The sequence below is a fragment of the Leucoraja erinacea genome, chromosome 9 (genome assembly GCF_028641065.1).
Source record: "Leucoraja erinacea ecotype New England chromosome 9, Leri_hhj_1, whole genome shotgun sequence".
In the NCBI taxonomy this organism is placed as follows: Eukaryota; Metazoa; Chordata; class Chondrichthyes; order Rajiformes; family Rajidae; genus Leucoraja; species Leucoraja erinaceus.
Genome location: NC_073385.1, coordinates 46591994 through 46611373, shown reverse-complemented (window position 1 = coordinate 46611373; position 19380 = coordinate 46591994). Strand labels below are relative to the sequence as shown.

The 19380-nt window shown below is 38.4% G+C and overlaps 1 protein-coding gene across 3 annotated transcripts in view; it reads right to left on the bottom strand.

Annotated features, from left to right (window-relative positions):
- The window catches only part of ryr3 (ryanodine receptor 3), a 324483-nt gene that overhangs the window by 232655 nt on the left and 72448 nt on the right, over positions 1 to 19380 (bottom strand). For 2 of the 3 annotated variants that reach the window (XM_055640726.1, XM_055640727.1), the window contains exons 4-13: positions 16355 to 16405; positions 10573 to 10647; positions 7572 to 7650; positions 6721 to 6833; positions 6042 to 6141; positions 5680 to 5773; positions 3740 to 3814; positions 2435 to 2591; positions 1390 to 1554; positions 361 to 482 (exon numbers count right to left, since the gene is read on the bottom strand). In XM_055640726.1, coding sequence (XP_055496701.1) covers positions 361 to 482; positions 1390 to 1554; positions 2435 to 2591; positions 3740 to 3814; positions 5680 to 5773; positions 6042 to 6141; positions 6721 to 6833; positions 7572 to 7650; positions 10573 to 10647; positions 16355 to 16405 — 1031 coding nt within the window. The remainder of the gene's footprint in view (positions 1 to 360; positions 483 to 1389; positions 1555 to 2434; positions 2592 to 3739; positions 3815 to 5679; positions 5774 to 6041; positions 6142 to 6720; positions 6834 to 7571; positions 7651 to 10572; positions 10648 to 16354; positions 16406 to 19380) is intronic. The other variant, XM_055640728.1, reaches the window with a different exon arrangement.

Here is a 19380-nt window from a genome sequence, read left to right as displayed (position 1 = left end):
CATAAAATAGAATAAAATGCTAAAGCAAAATACTGTAGATGCTTTCTTGGAATAAAACTACGCAGAAATCTAAATTCTAACAAATCAAATTATAGAGGAATAAATTAGATATGGTTGACAGAAAATTGCTGTTAATGTCCGCTTGAACTATGATTAGCATTCCTTTCCATGAGCATATATAATTCTGTTATAGAACAATTAGAAGCCAATAGATTTGAATTACCATGGTGACGTCGACTAAGGAATATAAATATAAATTGAGATTTTTGACACGCCGAAATTTTGAATGTGAAGAATAATGAAAGATGTATTTAAGCAAGCTCAAAGTAATGCACAAATGATATATTTTCCCTGACATACCTGATGAACTGATTAAATAAGATTGTTGTTTTTCGTATAATACGAGATGCCCGTGCCTCTTCTTTTCGACAACGTTGCAAGATTATACCATCATCCATATGTCCTTCTTGGTGTAATATTACCTGAAACCAAGGAACTTACTCTGAATGCATTCTTGTTCAACATTTTTTCAAGTGAGTAAATATCAAAAATAAAATGTTATTAAACCAAATATTGATGCAATGGAAATTCTTGGAAACTAGCTCAAAAAAGTACAAACTAGCACTACAAGTCATGGTAAGCAGAAGAGAAGAGCATTTTCCTGAGATTTTTCACCCTCATACAATTCATCTGATTGTAAAGGCCCTAACAATTTTGAAAACACCAGCCCCCATTTATCCATTTACTAAGCACGTTTGACAGGAACAGACCATTGACAATGGGGAAAATACCCATTCAGTGGAGAATGTATTACAAAAACAGATTTAAACAATAGAACAATGTTCTGGGGTAAATTTGTATAACCTACATACATACCATTAGCACTGGCAACGTGAATATTTATCAATGAATCATTACTGTTACTTTCACAAATTGTGTGTAACATATCATTCCTTATTAACTCCATCATCAATTGCTTTCGTCATTTAAGCAGTATAGAACATAGAAAACATAGAATACATAGAAAATAGGTGCAGGCGGAGGCCATTTGGCCCTTCAAGCCTGCACAGCCATTCATTGTGATCATGGCTGATCATCCACAATCAGTAACCCGTGCCTGCCTTCTCCCCATATCTCTTGACCCCGCTAGCCCCTAGAGCTCTATCTAACTCTCATTTAAATTCATCCTGTGAATTGGCCTCCGCTGCCTTCTGTCGGAGAGAATTCCACAAATTCACAACTCTCTGGGTGAAATATTTTTTCTCATCTCAGTTTTAAATGGCCTCCCCTTTATTCTTAGACTGTGGCCCCTGGTTCTGGACTCCCCCATCATTGGGAAAAAAATTTCTGCATCTAGCTTTTCCAGTCCTTTTATAATAGTATACGCACCTTCCGCTTCAAAGGTCCCAGGCGTGCTGATTTGGCATCTGGAGCATGATATGTTAACCAGAGGCCAGTAGCTACATGTTGAATAATACAAATCGAATCACCGTACTTGATTTCAGGGACTCCCATACCATCTGTATCTCGTTTTGGGGGTAAATCCAGTTTTTCCTTAGAGATTTACACATAATAACAAAGGGTTAGCATCACAATATTACTTTATGCTATTTTTAATACCATAAATTCCAGGTTGTCATAAGTATGCTGTGCAAACACTAGGCTTGAAGGACAATTACATTTTTCACTACCTAGCTTAATTTCAAATTTCCCTGGTATTTTCATTATCTTTTAGTTTATCTGAAAATAACATTGGATATATAAATTGGGGCAAGCACAGACCATTGCTTGCATTTTCAGATCATATACCTCTTTGCCTAAAAACAAAGGGAATATTGGTATATTATGCACTTGACAGGAAAATAGAATAGGGAGAGGGGAAAAGTGCACTTAATTACTAGAAAATCATTTGGATGCGTTGCCTTGAATTTTGACTTCAGCATCTGGATGAATAGCTAAGCTGCTCACCCAAAAGCTGTACTGCAACTACAAATTCAATTGAAGCCTGATCAGGAACCCACTCTGGATTTTCTGCCAAGATGAAGTAGGCCTGTTGGAGGAAACCCTGAACAATCCCACCCGCTACTCCCAATCCGAACTACCCCCACCTCCCCCACCCACCACATCCATTTTCCCCAAGCCTGCCCTGAGCTGTGGGTCATGACTCTTACAAGGTCAGCTTCAGCAGGGGCGGGCAGCATTTTAAAGATGAATTAAATACCCTGGGTCAGATATAGAATAAAAGTTGAGTTCCTAGCTCTTCACAATTATCCATTCACTCAAAAGACACTTGGAGAAATAATTGTGATCTAATAATAATAATGATAATGGAAAAAAACACATGTGAATAAAACAAATAGCACACTCTGAGGGTTCTTCACTTCTCCGTACATATTCCAAGCTATGTAAAGGAACACATTTTCTCTCTCCATACCTTTGATGTTCTGAAGCAGAATGATGTTGCTTTGATATCAGATTTAGTGGGATCCAGCAGCACCAAACCCTGATCCTGAACTAAACCCAGATACAGACCCGTTGTGAGGTGTCTCAGACGGAAAGACTGGCCCCATTTAACGTGACTACCGCTCCAACTGAATGGGGAGAGAGAAAAGTTATCAGGAATGTTCAGGAACTTTGATTGGTTAAAATTTTTAATAACATTTCACTTATAAGAAATGTTTTTTTAATGAAATAATGTGCCTTGAGATATCACTTATTTTGTTTATGATAAAAAGAGCTGCAAAAGAGCAAACTGGGTTGTCAAATGACTGAAGGCTGGTGTGATTAAGTTTGATTTAGAGATACGACATGGAAACAAGCCCTTCAGCCCACCAAATTCATGCCGACCAACGATCACCTGTACACTAGTTCTATGTTATCCCAGTTTTGCACCCTACACATTGGGGGCAATTTACAGAACTTTATGGGTAATTTGACAGGTCCACTTTTACCAAAATAAAATAATTTCTAGAACTTTTAATTCACAAATCTGCTCATTTTAGGAATATGGGAGGAAACTGGAGCACCCAGAGAAAACATATGTGCTCACAAGGAGAACGTACAATATTGATAGGTAAAAACAGAAACTGCTGGAGTCATTAAGCAGGTCAGACAATGTATATGGAAAGTGAAATCAAATTAATTCATCAAGTTGTGGAGTATACATCATTAATTATGTTCTCGGCCAAGATGGATCTTTTTTAGGGACCAGGCAGGAAATGGTGTGGTGCTACGAAAACTCAAACCGCCAAAGAGTGGAGTAGCCCAAATGGCCATGGGTCTTGCTCCTTTCTTGTATGCTCATATCTTCTCCTTCCTCTGAAGCCGATGTCTATGGAAGGGTCTCAACCTGAATCATCACCTATCCATGTGCTCCAGAGATACTGCCTGACCTGCTGAGTTACTCCAGCACTTTGTGTCCTGAAGGGAAGATAAGCCTTTTATTTTTGTTAATGCAGTTCTTGCTATGGTCTCTTCAATACATCAATCCATTTCTTCACAAGTCTCACAAAAGCTTTACACTGTACCTCGGTACATGTGACAATACCAAAATAACATGCCTGCCCAACATTGGAAGGGAATGGATTTATGCTACTGCTTTGCAAGAAAATTCTAGCTGCTTGTGCATGTGCACATCAAGCAAAAGTTGAAATGAATATTCATACTGCAAATCCAGGTCGCAGACCGAAAAACCATCAAAATCTTTGAAGTGTCAAAAGCTTAAACATCTTTATTTTACCTGATCCTAAGAGGTTCCACACGCCACAGTGATCTAGCATAGATTCCTGCTTCCCCACTTTCATAGTTAACTGTTCTGCAAACATATTCCAAATAAGAACAATGTTGAAATATCCAAATGATTTCTAATTCATTAAAACAGATAATTAGTCAAAAATGGTTGCCAAAGACACTGGCCAATCTTTATCAAGATTATTCTTGTCCTGATGGAACAAAAATTACCAGCAAGCTGCAGCACACCCTCATTCTGTTTTGGATGGGAAATCTGCAGTTCAGCCCACCTTCCAAATGTAAGTTTTAATTGACAATGTTAAAATGAGCTGCTTTGTCTAGTTCCATAGTGCCTAGCTCATTTGTAATTTAATATTTTATTGATTATTGTAGAGTAAATTTAATTTACACCCACATTAAACTTCAGATAGACATAAAATGCTGCAGGAACTCAGCAGGACAGGCAGCATCCCTGGAGAGAAGGAATGGGTGATGCTTCGGGTCGAGACCCTTCAACCCGAAATGCCACACATTCCTCTCCAGAGATGCTGCCTATCCTGCTGAGTTATTCGAGCATTTTGCGTCTGTCTGAAGTTTAGAAACATAGAAACATAGAAATTAGGTGCAGGAGTAGGCCATTCGGCCCTTCGAGCCTGCACCGCCATTCAATATGATCATGGCTGATCATCCAACTCAGTATCCCGTACCTGCCTTCTCTCCATACCCCCTGATCCCTTTAGCCACAAGGGCCACATCTAACTCCCTCTTAAATATAGCCAATGAACTGGCCTCAACTACCTCTGTGGCAGAGAGTTCCAGAGATTCACCACTCTCTGTGTGAAAAAAGTTCTTCTCATCTCGGTTTTAAAGGATTTCCCCCTTATCCTTAAGCTGTGACCCCTTGTCCTGGACTTCCCTAACATCAGGAACAATCTTCCTGCATCTAGCCTGTCCAACCCCTTAAGAATTTTGTAAGTTTCTATAAGATCCCCTCTCAATCTCCTAAATTCTAGAGAGTATAAACCAAGTCTATCCAGTCTTTCTTCATAAGACAGTCCTGACATCCCAGGAATCAGTCTGATGAACCGTCTCTGCACTCCCTCTATGGCATTAAACCAGCATCTGCAGTTCCTTCCCATACATTAAACTTCATATCTTCCAACATTAAACCATTGTTGGCTTCCTAATAAACACAAAAATATTGATATGACAACAAGCTGTGTGACGTCTTCAAATTACTGTATTTTTAAGCCAACGCATTACTAAATGGTAAGTCTCACAAAATGGAAATGATGAAAATACATTTACTTTTCTTGTGCTGTTAACAGTAATAATATAAAGTTATATTTGCGATATCTTAAGGTATAAATATATTTAGGGTCACCACGTGGAGCTGGGAAAGGTCCAGGGAGGATGGGTGATTACTTAAAGGAGATCTATCCAAGTTGTAATCATGGATCTGTTCAAGATGGTGTTCAATGTCACACAGAGACTGGTGCATTGAAAACCTGCTTTTGCATGGGTGTTGCACAGGCCATGGGTGCTGCGCATACGCCACTAAAACCTATGTAAGTGGTGAACAGATTTGTATTGCATATTGTTACACAGCAATGTTGATGCCTGAATCTTAAGGCACTCGATTAAAGGTCATAAAATTTACTGCTCAGATGGCCAAGATAATATGCTCATACTGTAATTCAGATGGGTTTATCCATTTTATTCGTAATGGGTAGAATTTAGCAGAAGCATTTTCAAACATTTAAAATTAATTTAATATAATTACACTTCAGAATTGACCTCACAGGAAAATAATAAAATTATCTTGACAAGATCTTTTTTCCCTTTCAAACGTCCGAATGAGAATGAATAGAATGTGAGTAAAATATAACCAGAATGAATGTGAACCAAAATATATTAAATATATAGTTACGTTGTTGTACTGAAACTTACACATGTACTTCCTCCCTCTGGTCGGCAAATGGGATGGTCAAACACTCATCATGACCATGAAAAATTCGCAGAACATGTCCACCATTCAGAAACCCTTAAGAACAACAACATACATGTTAACAATGTTATTTCATGTTTTACTTGCTGCCATCTTAACCCCATAGTAAGTCCTTGAGATTAAAACAATAATCTAAACATCAACTTTAAAATAATAATATTGATCGCAAATACTGAATTTATACTTCCAATATTTTTGTGATGACACAAAATATTTAAAAAAGATGTTTTAGCAGAGCATAATAAAAACAACCCAATCACATTCTTTATGTTACATACATAAAACAAACTGGTAAAGACCTCACCTTCTGCTACATTACTGCCTGAACTTATGGGATGGACATTCCACAGTGTCTGTATGAAGGAGGCATCTGCTTGTATGGTGCCATTGGAAATGGAAAGGTGCTACAAGTAGAACATAGCTGCAATCAAGTGGGCAGTTACCAAAACAGGAAAACATACACAAAAATGTGGCAGCGACAGTAACATGTTTACAAATATAAACCTTGCCTAATCCTCCATCAAATGCCATAAAAATACAAAAAAAACTTACATTGCACTTCCTAAAGATAAACATAAGTAAAGATAAATATAAAATGCTGGAGTAACTCGGCGGGACAGGAGGCATCTCTGGAGAGAAGGAATAGGTGACATCTTGGGTCGAGACCCTTCTTCAGACCTATAACAATTAGGTTTTAATATCCTAATAATGATTCAGGTTCCACAAAATGTCCCTTTGGATCAAATCTCAAAGTTAAGAATTAAAATTGTTTGATTTTTATGAATACAATTGTTTTAAATAATCACTAAAATGAAGAAAATCTAAATCTACCACATGCTGTAAATTTTAAGTGTTTCTATATCAATGGGTCTGCCCTGAGTGTTTCCAGCATTTGTTTAAATAGTTGCAAAAATGTGTATCACCTATATCTATAGAAGCAAAAATAAACTCAATTGCAAATTAACGGGGTGAAGTCTACTCACCAGGTAACGCTCTGATGAAACACTGACCAGAATAAGGTCATCACCAATTCGTACTTTTTCTCCTTCAGATCTTTGTTTTGACGCAGGATGTATAGTCCACCAACATGCTTCACCTAATCATTCAACCAGAAGTGTAAATGTACTGTTAGATTTGGAAGATTATTGGAATTAATAAAACAAATTCTATAAAGACCTTCCTCAACTTTTACCAGTGGAACATAAAAGGGTTATCAAGCCGTGGGGAAAAGATTGGCCTCATTTTGATAACAAAGGAAATATATAAAATGTTCTTTACACAAAAACCTTCTAAATTAATACTCAGCTTTCGTTACTCATTTTCGGTTTATGACAACATTGGTTAACATAGAAAATGCAGTACAAGAATGGGCCCTTTGGCCCACAAAGTTTTTGCTGAACATGATGTTAATTTAAAATTATCTCATCTGCCTGCACATGATCCATTCCCTGCGTTTATCTGAAAGCCTCTTAAATGCCATTATTCTATCTGCCTCCACTACCATGCCTGGCACTAAGTTCCAGGCCCCCACTAATCTGTGCACAAAATCTTGCATCACACATCGCCATTAAACTTTCCCCCTTTCACATAGCTATGCCTTCTAATGTTGGACATTTCCACCAAGGGAAAAAGGTTCTGACTGTCGACCCTATCAATGCCGCATATAATTTTATATATTTCTATCAAGTCTTCCCTCAACCTCTGATGCCCCAGAGAAAATAATCCATCTATCCAACCTCTCTCTGGAGCTGAAACTCTCTAATCCAGAGCATTCTAGTAAACCTCCTCAGCATTGATATCGTCACAAATAGCAAACAATAGCATATTGCCTTACCTGTTGAATCTTCTTGCAGACCAACATCAAAAGCCAGTTTGTCTGTCAAAGATCTTGTTGTTGTCAAACAAGACAAATACTGAAAAGAGGCAATTTTAAGTAAGTTTTAAGAAATGACATTCCCTCAAGCTGCCATGAAAAGCTCAAATTGCTCTCAGAACAGAAACGGAGGTTTTGCAGTTTGTAGATTTATGCCAGAAGGTAAATAGAACATACAATTTATTCAGGGACGTGCGGTCAGGGGAGGCAGGGGAGGCAGAGCCTCACCTGTCATACTCCCAATGAAAATAGCTGTTAAGAAAAGTAAAGAAAAATAATAATAAAATAAAATAAATATAAAGATTTTTCCACTGACCTGTTATAAATGTAATTTCTATATGAATCTAATCATTTTTTAGTCAAAATCGCCAAATTTGCGCAGCTCGGCTGCAAATACAGGGAGAGATGAGAGGTGAGGCAGCGACGAGCTGAGCCTCCCCTCTGATTCCGCAACCCCTCAGAAACTGGATGGAGCGCGGGCAATAAGCGTGTGCCTGTTACTATCTCTCTGTATGTCACCAATGTAATGTTTGTAAACCCCTTCATTACATGTCCTCGCCTTCCATAGTCCAGGTAGCTTATTTCACGTATAAATATATTATATTTAGGCTCGCTGGTTTTGTCACAAAACTGCAATGAAAAAGCACCAGGGTAGGCAGCGATCACATCTGCCTCACTGAAGGGGCGAGTCTTGAGGCCAGTGGAGGGAGAGCGAGCGTCAATTACGTAGGCTCAGCCCACATAATTGACGCTATCTCACTCTCCCTCCACGTTAGCTAGCTTCAGCAGCGGCGGCGCAGCACTGGATTCCACCGCTGGTGGTGCTGACTATCCAGCCACGGATGACGCTGACTGGTAGGTTGATTAGTTGATTTGTAGTGGCCAATTTGGAGGCTCTGGACCGCTGAGAGGTCCCAATTGGGCCCCGCGCTGGAGTAATGTACTCTCGGCTTGGGTAGATCTACCCCGGGTGGAGGGGGGAGAGAGGGGTGGAGAGAGAGTAGAAGGGTGGAGGGGGAAGCAAGGGGTATACGGGGAGGGGTGTGTGAGCGGGAATGGAGAAGGGGGAGAGGGGGAGGTGGGTCGTTCCCTCACGGTCCCGGGGCAACGTTCCCGCCCCTCCAGTCGCCGTGCTTCACGCACACAGCCCCGGCTCCACCCCTCTCTCTCCCCAGGGAGACGCGGCGATCAATACAGGGAGGGCTGGGCCACTGATACTAGCCAGTCCCTCCCCAGCCATTGACCTCACCGCACGTCACTGAATTTATTTACTTATCTGTCTGAAATATAAGGTGAAAGTATTAATCTTGTTAATAGTCTAACCAGATTGATTCATGCCAGTGTCGATTCTTGATAATTCACATGATTTTCCAACTGTGCAGCATTTTTCACTCAAGTTATCATAATCCTGCAGAACTGCAAGGTTTCCATTGGTATGGCAACTGTTCTACCAAGACCACAAGAAATTGCAGAACATTGTGAATGCAGCCCAGTCCATCATGGACATCAGCTTCTCCTTCCATCAACTCTATCTATATCTCATTGCCTTCGGGAAAGCAGCCAATATATTCAAGGACCACTGACACCACTGTCATTCTTTCTTCTCCCCTCTGCCTCTGGGTGGAAGATACAAAAACTGAAAAGCACATATTACCATATTCAAAAATACCAGTTTCCCTGCCGTTACCAGACTCTCGAACGGACCTTGTTTATGCCAAGTATGAATTCCTGATCTCCCAACCTACCTCGTTGCAGCCTAAGAACTTATCGTCACTTTCTCTGTAGCTGCAACACTATCTTCTGTACTCTATTTCCTTTCCCTTTTGCAATATTTTTCGTGCCCACATACAGTATGGTTTGATTGTACTCATGCAAGTTATGATATGCTTGGATGTCACACAAAGTTTCTCACTGCTTATTGGTACAAACGACAATAATAATTCAAAACATACATCAACTATTACTGTGATATTTATTAAATGACGAGGGTGTGGGGGAGATCATTAAATCAAGGATATTTGAAATAGAGAATATAGGAAAATTACAGAGTTCATGTTAATTTATTGCCTTCAAAATATTTTATGCAAGGCTGTAAAACAGTTCTCCCAATAATAAACCAGCTAATTACTGATAGGAATTGCTGTCAATGTCGGGCAACTCTGACAACTTCACCATCATCACATCTTCAAAATCCAGGCTATTGTATGCTTTCATAATTCAAATCATTTGATAGCATATGCCCGTATCTTAGGAAGTTCAAAAACATTTAAAGACTTACAATGCACAGAAAGTAAATCTATCATTTTCTTTGCTGTGTTCCAGTCCTCCATTGATTCCCATTCCCCCAAATTTTAAGATTACTCAATTATGTTTAGCTTCATCCTATTTCTTAATTTCCTCTCCCAGTTCTCAGATGATAAGATTCAAACTGAATTTCTATTTCTCACAATTAATTTTGTATAAGATAGTGAGCAACAAGAACTTGAAAATTTAGTTTAGTTTAGAGATACATCGTGAAAACAGGCCTTTTAGCCTACTGAGTCCAAGCCGACCAACAATCACTAGTACACCTGATCTATGTTACCGCACTACGCACTAGGAATAATTTCCAGAAGCCAATTAACCTACAAACCTGCATGTCTTTGGAAAGTGGGAGGAAACCGGAGCATCTGGAGAAAACCCATGCAGTCACAGGGAGAATGGGTAAAATCCATACAGACAGCACCTGTAGTCAGGATAGAACATAGGTTTCTGGCACTATAAGTTAGCACCTCTACTGCTGCACCACTGTGCCACCCTTAAACTGGCTTTGTTTCTCTTGCAGCTATTCTGACACACATGTGGGCATGTTGGGCTGAAGGCCTTGTTTCCACTATTTATGACTATTCCAACACTCAACATAATGCTTCAACATTAATTTTTCTGTTAACTTAATTCACGTTGATTTTATCCCAATACGTACCATTCCACTATATGTGTGCCGGAGAAGAATAGCATGGCCATAAAGAAGGGTTCTGTGTCCACCCCCTTGAGCTGCCTATAAGTAAAGGGAGCATATTACTTTCCAAGAAACATCAACATTACCTGAGGTTTAACCATCAAGTGTGAGCCTGTTAGGCTAAAGAAAACTTTCCCAAAATTCTGTGTAAACATTAGCTCAGGTGGCAAAATGACATTTTGAGCAACCATTCCATGTGTAAAAAATAGGGCAATCTGCTGCAAATGGTGTTAACAAGAATTCAACAAACTTAGTCAGTTATTAAAAACAAAACCTCAGGAACTATAGTGGGATAAAACAACATTGTCAGAAGTCATTGTTAAATATCACAAAATGATTAATGCTTAAAGTCATTAATTTCCAATTAACAATCCAATAAAAAATATACCAGTTACCGAATTGGAAACTCATCATAAGCTAAAACCAGATTGTTTTTTCCAACTAAGAATTATTTTTTGTGCATGTACACCAAACAATAAAATAATTTTCTGTTGGCCACATTGGTGCAGAGCATGTAAATTACACAACGGATTACTGTGTAGTGTAATATCAGAACCCCAAAGTGGCCATCATAATCTAATCTTGTTAAATAGCATTCAGTGATGTTATTACTGTTTCAGATATTAGATTAAAACATAGAGAGGATGGCTGGGGGACACTGATATAACATTAATGAAAACATGTTTGTACACAGGGTTATATAACATGATAAAAAACGGAAGGGGATTGGTGGCAGTACTGATCAAAAACATAAACACTGCTCTGTGAAGGGATGATATTACAGGAGAATCATCCAATAGGGTTGTATAAATTGAACTGAATAACAAAAAAGAGGCAAACAGACTGTTGGGTGTGTGCCACACAGTGCAAGGGAGATACAAGCATACATTTATTGCCATGTTTCCAGTAAGTGTGAAAGAATTTGGCCAGTAACAATGGGAGATTCTAATTGCTGGACAGCCTCGGTCGAAAAGAGTGCATTCAGGAAATCTTCTTTAGCTAGTGGACAGAAGCCTAACGAAGTTGTACATGTTTAAAAAGGACGACAGACATGAACCTAATAGTTTCAAACCAGTTGAGCCGAACACTTGCGCTCGGTCCTGCAGGGCTTATTGGATCTCCTGGTTGCTAACCATTTAATTTTCCTTTCCAGTCCTATACTAGACTTTCTGTCCTGGGCCTCCTCCATTGCCAGAGTGAAGCCACATGCAAACTGGAGGAACAGCACCCAATTCTGCACTCAGGTAGCATACAATCTAACAATATGAACATTGAATTATCTAATTAGAGGTAACTAATATCAAAGGGCCTTGAACAGCCTGTCCATAGATATTAAATATACCAAAACAGTTCAATGAGATGATTATAAAAAACATGTATTATCCTTTCCTTTATTAGACAATGTGTAGAACAGGGGTTCTAGAGCACGGAGAGTGAAGAGCTTTTGCTAAAACTATCCATAGCATCAGTCAAGCGACAGTCTGACTACCAAGTGAATGCACTGGAGCGGGTGCAAGGGACATTTTTGAGGAAGTTGCCAAGAGTGGAGAAAATTGCCAATAATCAAAAACTGCAATTATGAGGAAAAATTGATTGTCTGGAGCTTTGGGATTGAGGAAAATGAGGAGTTTAGTCAAGTATATGAAATTATGAGGACCCTGGATATGGTAAATAACCAGAACTTAATGTAGAGGTCAAAAGCCAGGAGAACTAGATTTAGCAGAATTGGTAGAAGGTTTAGAGAAATGAGATGAAGACAAAATCTTTTCAATCAGTTTTAGGAATTTGGAACTCACTGCCTGAAAGGACATTGGGGATATGAATCATAATCACATTTAAAATAATACTCGGGTATGTATTTTAAGAACTGAAAGGTTGTAAGAGTTAGGTAGCTTTTTTTACAGCTGACACAGTGAATCAAATGTCTTTCTCCTCTCGATTAGTTTTGTATGATCCTATTTACCTCCATTGTTTGTTTCTGTCGTGTGGCTTACTACTATCTGGTACTTGTCCCCAACTTTGCATGGTCTGACCTTCTTTAATGTATTTTTAATCACAGTTCATTAAACAAATTTTGGAAATCTGGATAAATTCAACCAGATGAAATTCCATTATCTACTCCCTCTGTCGCTACCTCAAAGAACTCAGTGAGACTGAGCAGCTAACACATTCACCAAATTCCCTTTGTTGTTTCTAATTGTTTTCCTTTAGTAGGGATTCCATTAACTTTCCATTAGCAAAGCCCCGCTGACTGAAGCACAGGTCTCTGAACGCTGCTGACGTATTCATTTCACTTGCACTTTATGTGCAATGTGACAAATAAACCGTATTGTATTGTATTGTATTGCATTCAATTTCCATTAAGAAGCATAATGATTAGATCTCTGCTGATTCTCTGATTTTACACCTTTCTCCCCATTTCCATGAAGTGATGAGAAACATAAGTTTATATTATTTATGAGTTATAATGCATCGGCAATGGAATCACTACAATCTAAGGAATGTGGAAATCTATATATAGCAAGCACTATGAGAGAAGAAATAGAAACATCTGCACTTTGGATATCAGAAAGAACCAGATAATATGGCAAAGAAAGAATTTCACTGCTGCTGATTGCCTTTTTTCCCCAAATGTAACCCATTTTTGGATTTAAATAAATTACTTCTCATTTACTTCTGACATTTTGCTCCATTATAACATTTAGTTGTACAAGACGTTGATGAGGCCACATTTAGAGTATTGCCTGGGCACCATGTTATAGAAAATATGTTGTCAAGCTGGAAAGGGTACAGAGAAGATATACAAGGATATTGCCAGGGCTAGAGGGTCTGAGCTATAGGCTGAGAGAGGCTGAGTAGGCTGGGACTCCATTCCTTGGAGCGCAGGAGGATGAGGGGTGATCTTATTGAGGTGTATAAAATCATGAGAGGAATAGAGTCTCTCACCCAGGGTAGGTGAATCGAGGACCAGAAGATACAGGTATAAGGTTAAGGGGAAAAGATTTAACAGGAATCTGAGGGGTAACTTTCTCACACAAAGGGTGGTGGGTGTATGGAACAAGCTGCCAGATGATGTAATTGAGGCAGGGACTATCCCAACATATAAGAAACAGTTAGACAGGTACATGGATAAGACAGGTTTGGAGGGATATGGACCAAACGCAGGGAGATGGGACTAATGTAGGTGGGACATGTTGGCTGGTGTGGGCAAGTTTGGCCGATAGGTCTGTTTCCACACTGTATCACTCTTTGACTAAGTTTCTATTTTTATTTCCCTTTGCATTGCATGACAAGCCTCTTTTGTCACAATACTAATCTACATTTACTGCAGTTTATTTTATTTTGTTTTCAATTACAATTGTGTAAGTGATTACAGGCAGCAAATTATCAAAAGCATATATGCTGAAAGGAGAGAAGTAAAATTTGAACATATGTTTTCAGATGCAAAGATCACAGCCTTCCTTTGCTGACATTCCAAAAAATGTTTGAATCAGCACTGACTGTAAATTTTGGCAGAAGTGCAAGATTGTAACACTAAATGTAAACACAGCACAGGTAACTGGTATTATTTTTAAAGGGCCTCGAGCTGAAATAGCAAATTAGCTTACCTTTATCATAAACCTCTAGAAAGCAGGAAGATTAAAGTAAATAACACAGATTAACATTAATGTGCTATGTTTACACTGCATTGAATCGACAGTGTGCAAAATGAGGTAACATTTCAAATGCCTCACCCATTATGTAAAATTACATGGTAATTTTAAAATAATTTTAAAATAAATGGTAATCTTAAAATAAAACAGGTTATGAAATCATAAATATCAATAATAATTCTGATACAGATTGGATTCTGTTTTCTAACTATTCAATATCAAACTAATATTTTATATTAAGAGTCAAACCATCACATGCACCTTAAGCAAAACATACAAAATCAACTCCTTGTAAGCAGGCTTTAAAATTTGAATGGTATTAAAACTGCATCGGAAAACATAAAATTCTTGTAAGCACATTATAAAATCACGTTTAAGAAAATTATAAAACCGAAAAGTCTTCAGAGAATTATCGAGAGCAGATCTAATGCAATTGTTCCACAACTGGTCCATTTTCTTCCAGCTGCAAATGAAGAGCTCATTACATACAGAAGAAAATAGCTTATTGATTTTAAGTTATACAATATTTTTATACAACACATTAATGTTAGTTATTGCACAGTTGAGGTTTGGAAGCAGGTATGGTTGAAGTGATTGGGGTACAGACCCATAGGTTGCAAAGCTAAATGACACAAAACTAAAGCACTCCAACAATATCACATGGGAAACTGTTATTACACCATAAAAAGTTTATACAGGCACTTCTTAAGTGAGGCATGACAGGAAGTAGGTTAAAAAAAAAAAACAGAACAGAGTACGATAATTCCAGAAGAATTGAATTACAAAGGGATTATCTTGATTTATCACTGTAATTTGTGAAAGACAGCACCATAATTCCAGGAAAAAAAAGAGCGCATGGTCATTTTTTTGCGAATGACAACACTTTAATGGGGTCCCATCAGAATCAAACTTTTACGGAATTTTTAGATAGATATTTCTAACTTTGCATTAATTTGCTTGCAGACAATGTTTTAATATTCTACAATATATTAGTGAAATAGTTTTTTCCTTTCATTAAGTAACATGAAATATTAATCGTATTAATATGTTTTCAGATGGTATTTTTACTACAAAACACATTCATAAGAAGCACAAATTTAACATGAAAATTGTCAGATGTGTTAAGCTTTCAATAAGAAATCAAACCAGCTACCTATGGAGGCTGATGTAAAAGATCTCCATGCAAAGATTAGAAATTTTCAGGTCAACTTGCTGACTCAACCATAATCACCAAACCTTCCAAACGGATGAAAGAATGGGTCGACTGGGCTTGTATTCACTGAAATTTAGAAAGATGAGTGGGGATCTTATAGAAACATATAAAATTTTTAGAGGATTGCACAAAGTAGATGCAGGAGCGGGTTGGATTTAGCTCTTAGGGCTAAGGGAATCAAGGGATATGGGGAAAAAGCCAGAAAGGGGTACTGTGGATGATCAGACATGATCATATCGAATGGCAACGCTGGCTCGAAGGGCCGAATGGCCTACTCCATGTACCTATTTTCTATGTTTCTATATTAGCATGTCATTTATTTCATATAGCATCTTCAACTTATCTGCTGTCTTTACTGAAAACAAAATCATAATTCCAAAAACAATTTGCTAGTGGTTTGGAGATATTCTAAGTATGTGATAAGGAATAATATGAATTCCAATCTATGAAATAATTACCTGTATTGATTCCTGTACTATGTATATATCGTATGTGTATATTTTTTTAAATAATCTAGAAGGCTAATAAAATCACTAACAGCTAACAATTTTGGAATTTATTATTTATGGTTTATTACTAATTTGAATGTTTTACCTTCTATGAGCTGGCATTGTCTACTTGTCCTTCTTTATCATTAACAGTGTGTTTTGCACAAAACAGTTTGTGCCATCCACCATGAGTCACGCACAGCTCAGTCAGAAATGGTCATTGTTAAATCGTTTAGTTAAATTCATCACAAGTCCCTACCAATTAGCAAATGAATTAATGTGCATTATACATAATCATTTAAATTAATTTTATCTGTATCTGGCACCATTTAATGGTAATGGTTAATCACATATTTTTCTTTTTACACGAATATCAGAGCAACGATAGTTACCCTCAGAGATTTTGTCTTCTTGGCACTGATGTGACATCTTTTGACAGAGCCCTTAATGCAATAAAAAAAAAAGCAAAATAAAGAAATCTTTAGCTATGTATTGCTGGTCAATTTTATTACCACAAACATCTAAGTAACAGAAGACATTCTGTTCCATGTGTAAATAAAAGATTAGTGTATTCTATGTAATTAAAAGATTATGTTATTTTTATATGTTGCGAGTAAACATTTAGTGGGGTTTTTTATATATAGCCTAATTACACAAAAAACTTGAAATGTTCCCCCCAAAAATCCTCTCCATAAAATATTTGGCATGTTCATATCAAACTGGTAAGTTTTTGTTTAATCTTACTATTGTACTTCGGAGTCACGTGAGTGACTACGTGAAGATTTTAAAGCTCTGTGATTTCAAACCTGGCAACAGTTCATACTTCACTCGCTGCCAAAGTCATCCAAGGGAGGAAGTATGTTATCGTAATCAACCATGAATCTGTTTATAAAACAATAATGGTATTTATTTTGAAAACAATAACAAAGAAATTAATGCTCCCCGGGCTTAAATTATATGTTTGCAGAGTCCAAAATACTTTCTGCAGATAAAACAGGTTCTGCTAACGGCTTGTCGTAGAACGTTTGGAAGGTTCTCTCCATGGACCGCCTCGCTGTTGTCAAGATGTGGTCTAATGGCATGTCCATTCATTTAGCCGCCGACGTGGATGCTGCCCTGGTGGATGAGATATATAACTGGCAGTATCCACTCCAGCAGCTCCCAGTACCTGTTTGAGCCATCTAGAGATGGTTTGGCTCGACACCCGACCATATGGTTTCTTGTGGCTGACCCATAGAGCTTTTTCTCTCCCTCGGGAATCTTTAGTTGTGTTGATGTATAACAGCAAATGAGTCATGACACATAAACGGGGGTCAGGTAGGTACGCCCGGAATTCCATAATAAGACCTGAAGTTCCAGGTCTGCTCTGTTTCACCAGCTCCTGAATGGAGAATGCTATTTAGTCTTGTGTTATGACCATGTTGTCCAGTAAGTGAAGGGACTGGACCCTTTGTGCTGAGACTAGCACCATCAGCATGACTCATTCCAGAGTGAGGGATCTGGCTGGTGACCATCCCCTTAGGTATGTCAGGACAACACTGACATCCCAGATCTTGGTATACCTAGGTCTTGGGGGGTTTGAATTGAAGATCCCTCTCATTAATTTGATCACCAGCGGATGAGACCCTATGGCCTGTTGTCCTGGTGCCCGTCTTAGGTTGGCTGACAGTGCACTTCTAGCACAATTTATAGCGCTATAGCTCAGACCTTCATCATGGTGAAGGCTGGCCAGGAACTCCAGTACATGTGTTATGGTGGTTGATGAGTAGGTTGTCCCTGTTCTCGAGCAGTATGTTTCCCATTTTCTTATGCTCGAGAGGTATTGTTTCTTGGTGGAAAGTCGGTGAGACGCTGTCATCGTGTCCATGGACCTGTTTGACAATCCCAGGTCCAGCAAAGGTTTTTTTAGAATCTGCAACCCAGTAGGTTAATTCTGTCATGGCATGGATGACTTTCACCTGACACAGGGTGAATCAGTAGATCTGGCCCACTGGGAATGGTCATTGGTGTTTCAATGACCCTGTCAAGGACCACTGGGAACCATGGCTGTGTAGGCCAGTAGGGTACTACCAAGATGCCTGAAGCAGAGTTCATCTGTATTTTGCGTAGTACCCGACTGATGAGACAGAAGGGGGGGGAAAGGCATAGAAAAAAGAGTTCCCCCAGTCCAGCGCAAATGCATCCATCGCCGCTGCCTCAGGGTCTGGTTCCCAAGCGACATACATCAGTACCTGGTGATTCAGTTGGGATGCAAAGAGATCGATATCTGGTGTGCCATATTGCTTTGTAATTTCAGCAAATACTTTGGGATTTAACATCCATTCGGTGTTATCATTAAACTTGCGTGACCTGGTGTCTGTCACTGTATTTAGCTTACCTGGTAGGTAAGTTGCTGATAGCCAAATATGTTTATCGATACACCATTGCCAGATTGTGTTGACCAAATTGTCACATGATATCGATTTTATCCTGCCCATATGGTTAATATAGGCCACCACTGTGGTATTATCAATCTGTAAACGAACATGCAAATGGTGCATATTTGTACAATATGCTTTTAAACCATCGAATGCACCCAACATTTCCAAATAGTTTTTGTACACTCACAGGAAATGCTGCTACTATTTTCTCAATTACTCTTGCCACTTGTCGAATGGTTGGTCGATTGTTAACCATTAATTTGTTACACGTTTGTGCCAATTCTGCTGATTTCTCTTTTGGCAATGTTACAGACATGTGGACTGAGTTAATTGTGAACCCCAGATAGGCCATAGTTGTGGATGGCGTCAACTTAGATTTATCCGGATGTATGACAAAACCCAAGGTTTCAAATAAATGTTTAGTAGCTAATATTAGCTAATTCCATGGTTTTGCCTATTATCAAAATATCATCAAGATATGCCATGACAATATGTTTTTGTTTTCTTAATATTGCCAAGGCTGGTTTTAATATCTTGGTAAACAGTCTTGGGGCTGATGTTAGACCATCAGGCAATGAATTGAACTGCCATTGTTGCCCCATCCAGGTAAACTTTAGGTATCTACGATGATCCTTGTGAATAGGTACTGAATAGGAGGCATCTTTTAAATCGAAGCTTGCCATAAAGTATCTTTTGGAAATCAGTTGTTCGTCAGTCACAAATGTTTCCATTTTAAAGTGTATATACTTAACGAAAGTATTCAATGTAGTTAAGTCAATGATGATACGACATCCACCATCTTTTTTGGTTTTGGTAAATATATTTGAAACAAATTCCAGATTCATGTTCAGATTTCTCAATGATACCCTTTGTAAGTAACCTCACCAATTCTGCTTGTCCCTCCAGTTTTTCTTTTAGTGAGAGGGTAAAACCCCTTTGGGGTGCATGCTGAACTGGTGGCATGTTTTCTTGAATAAATTCAATTTTATATCCTCGAA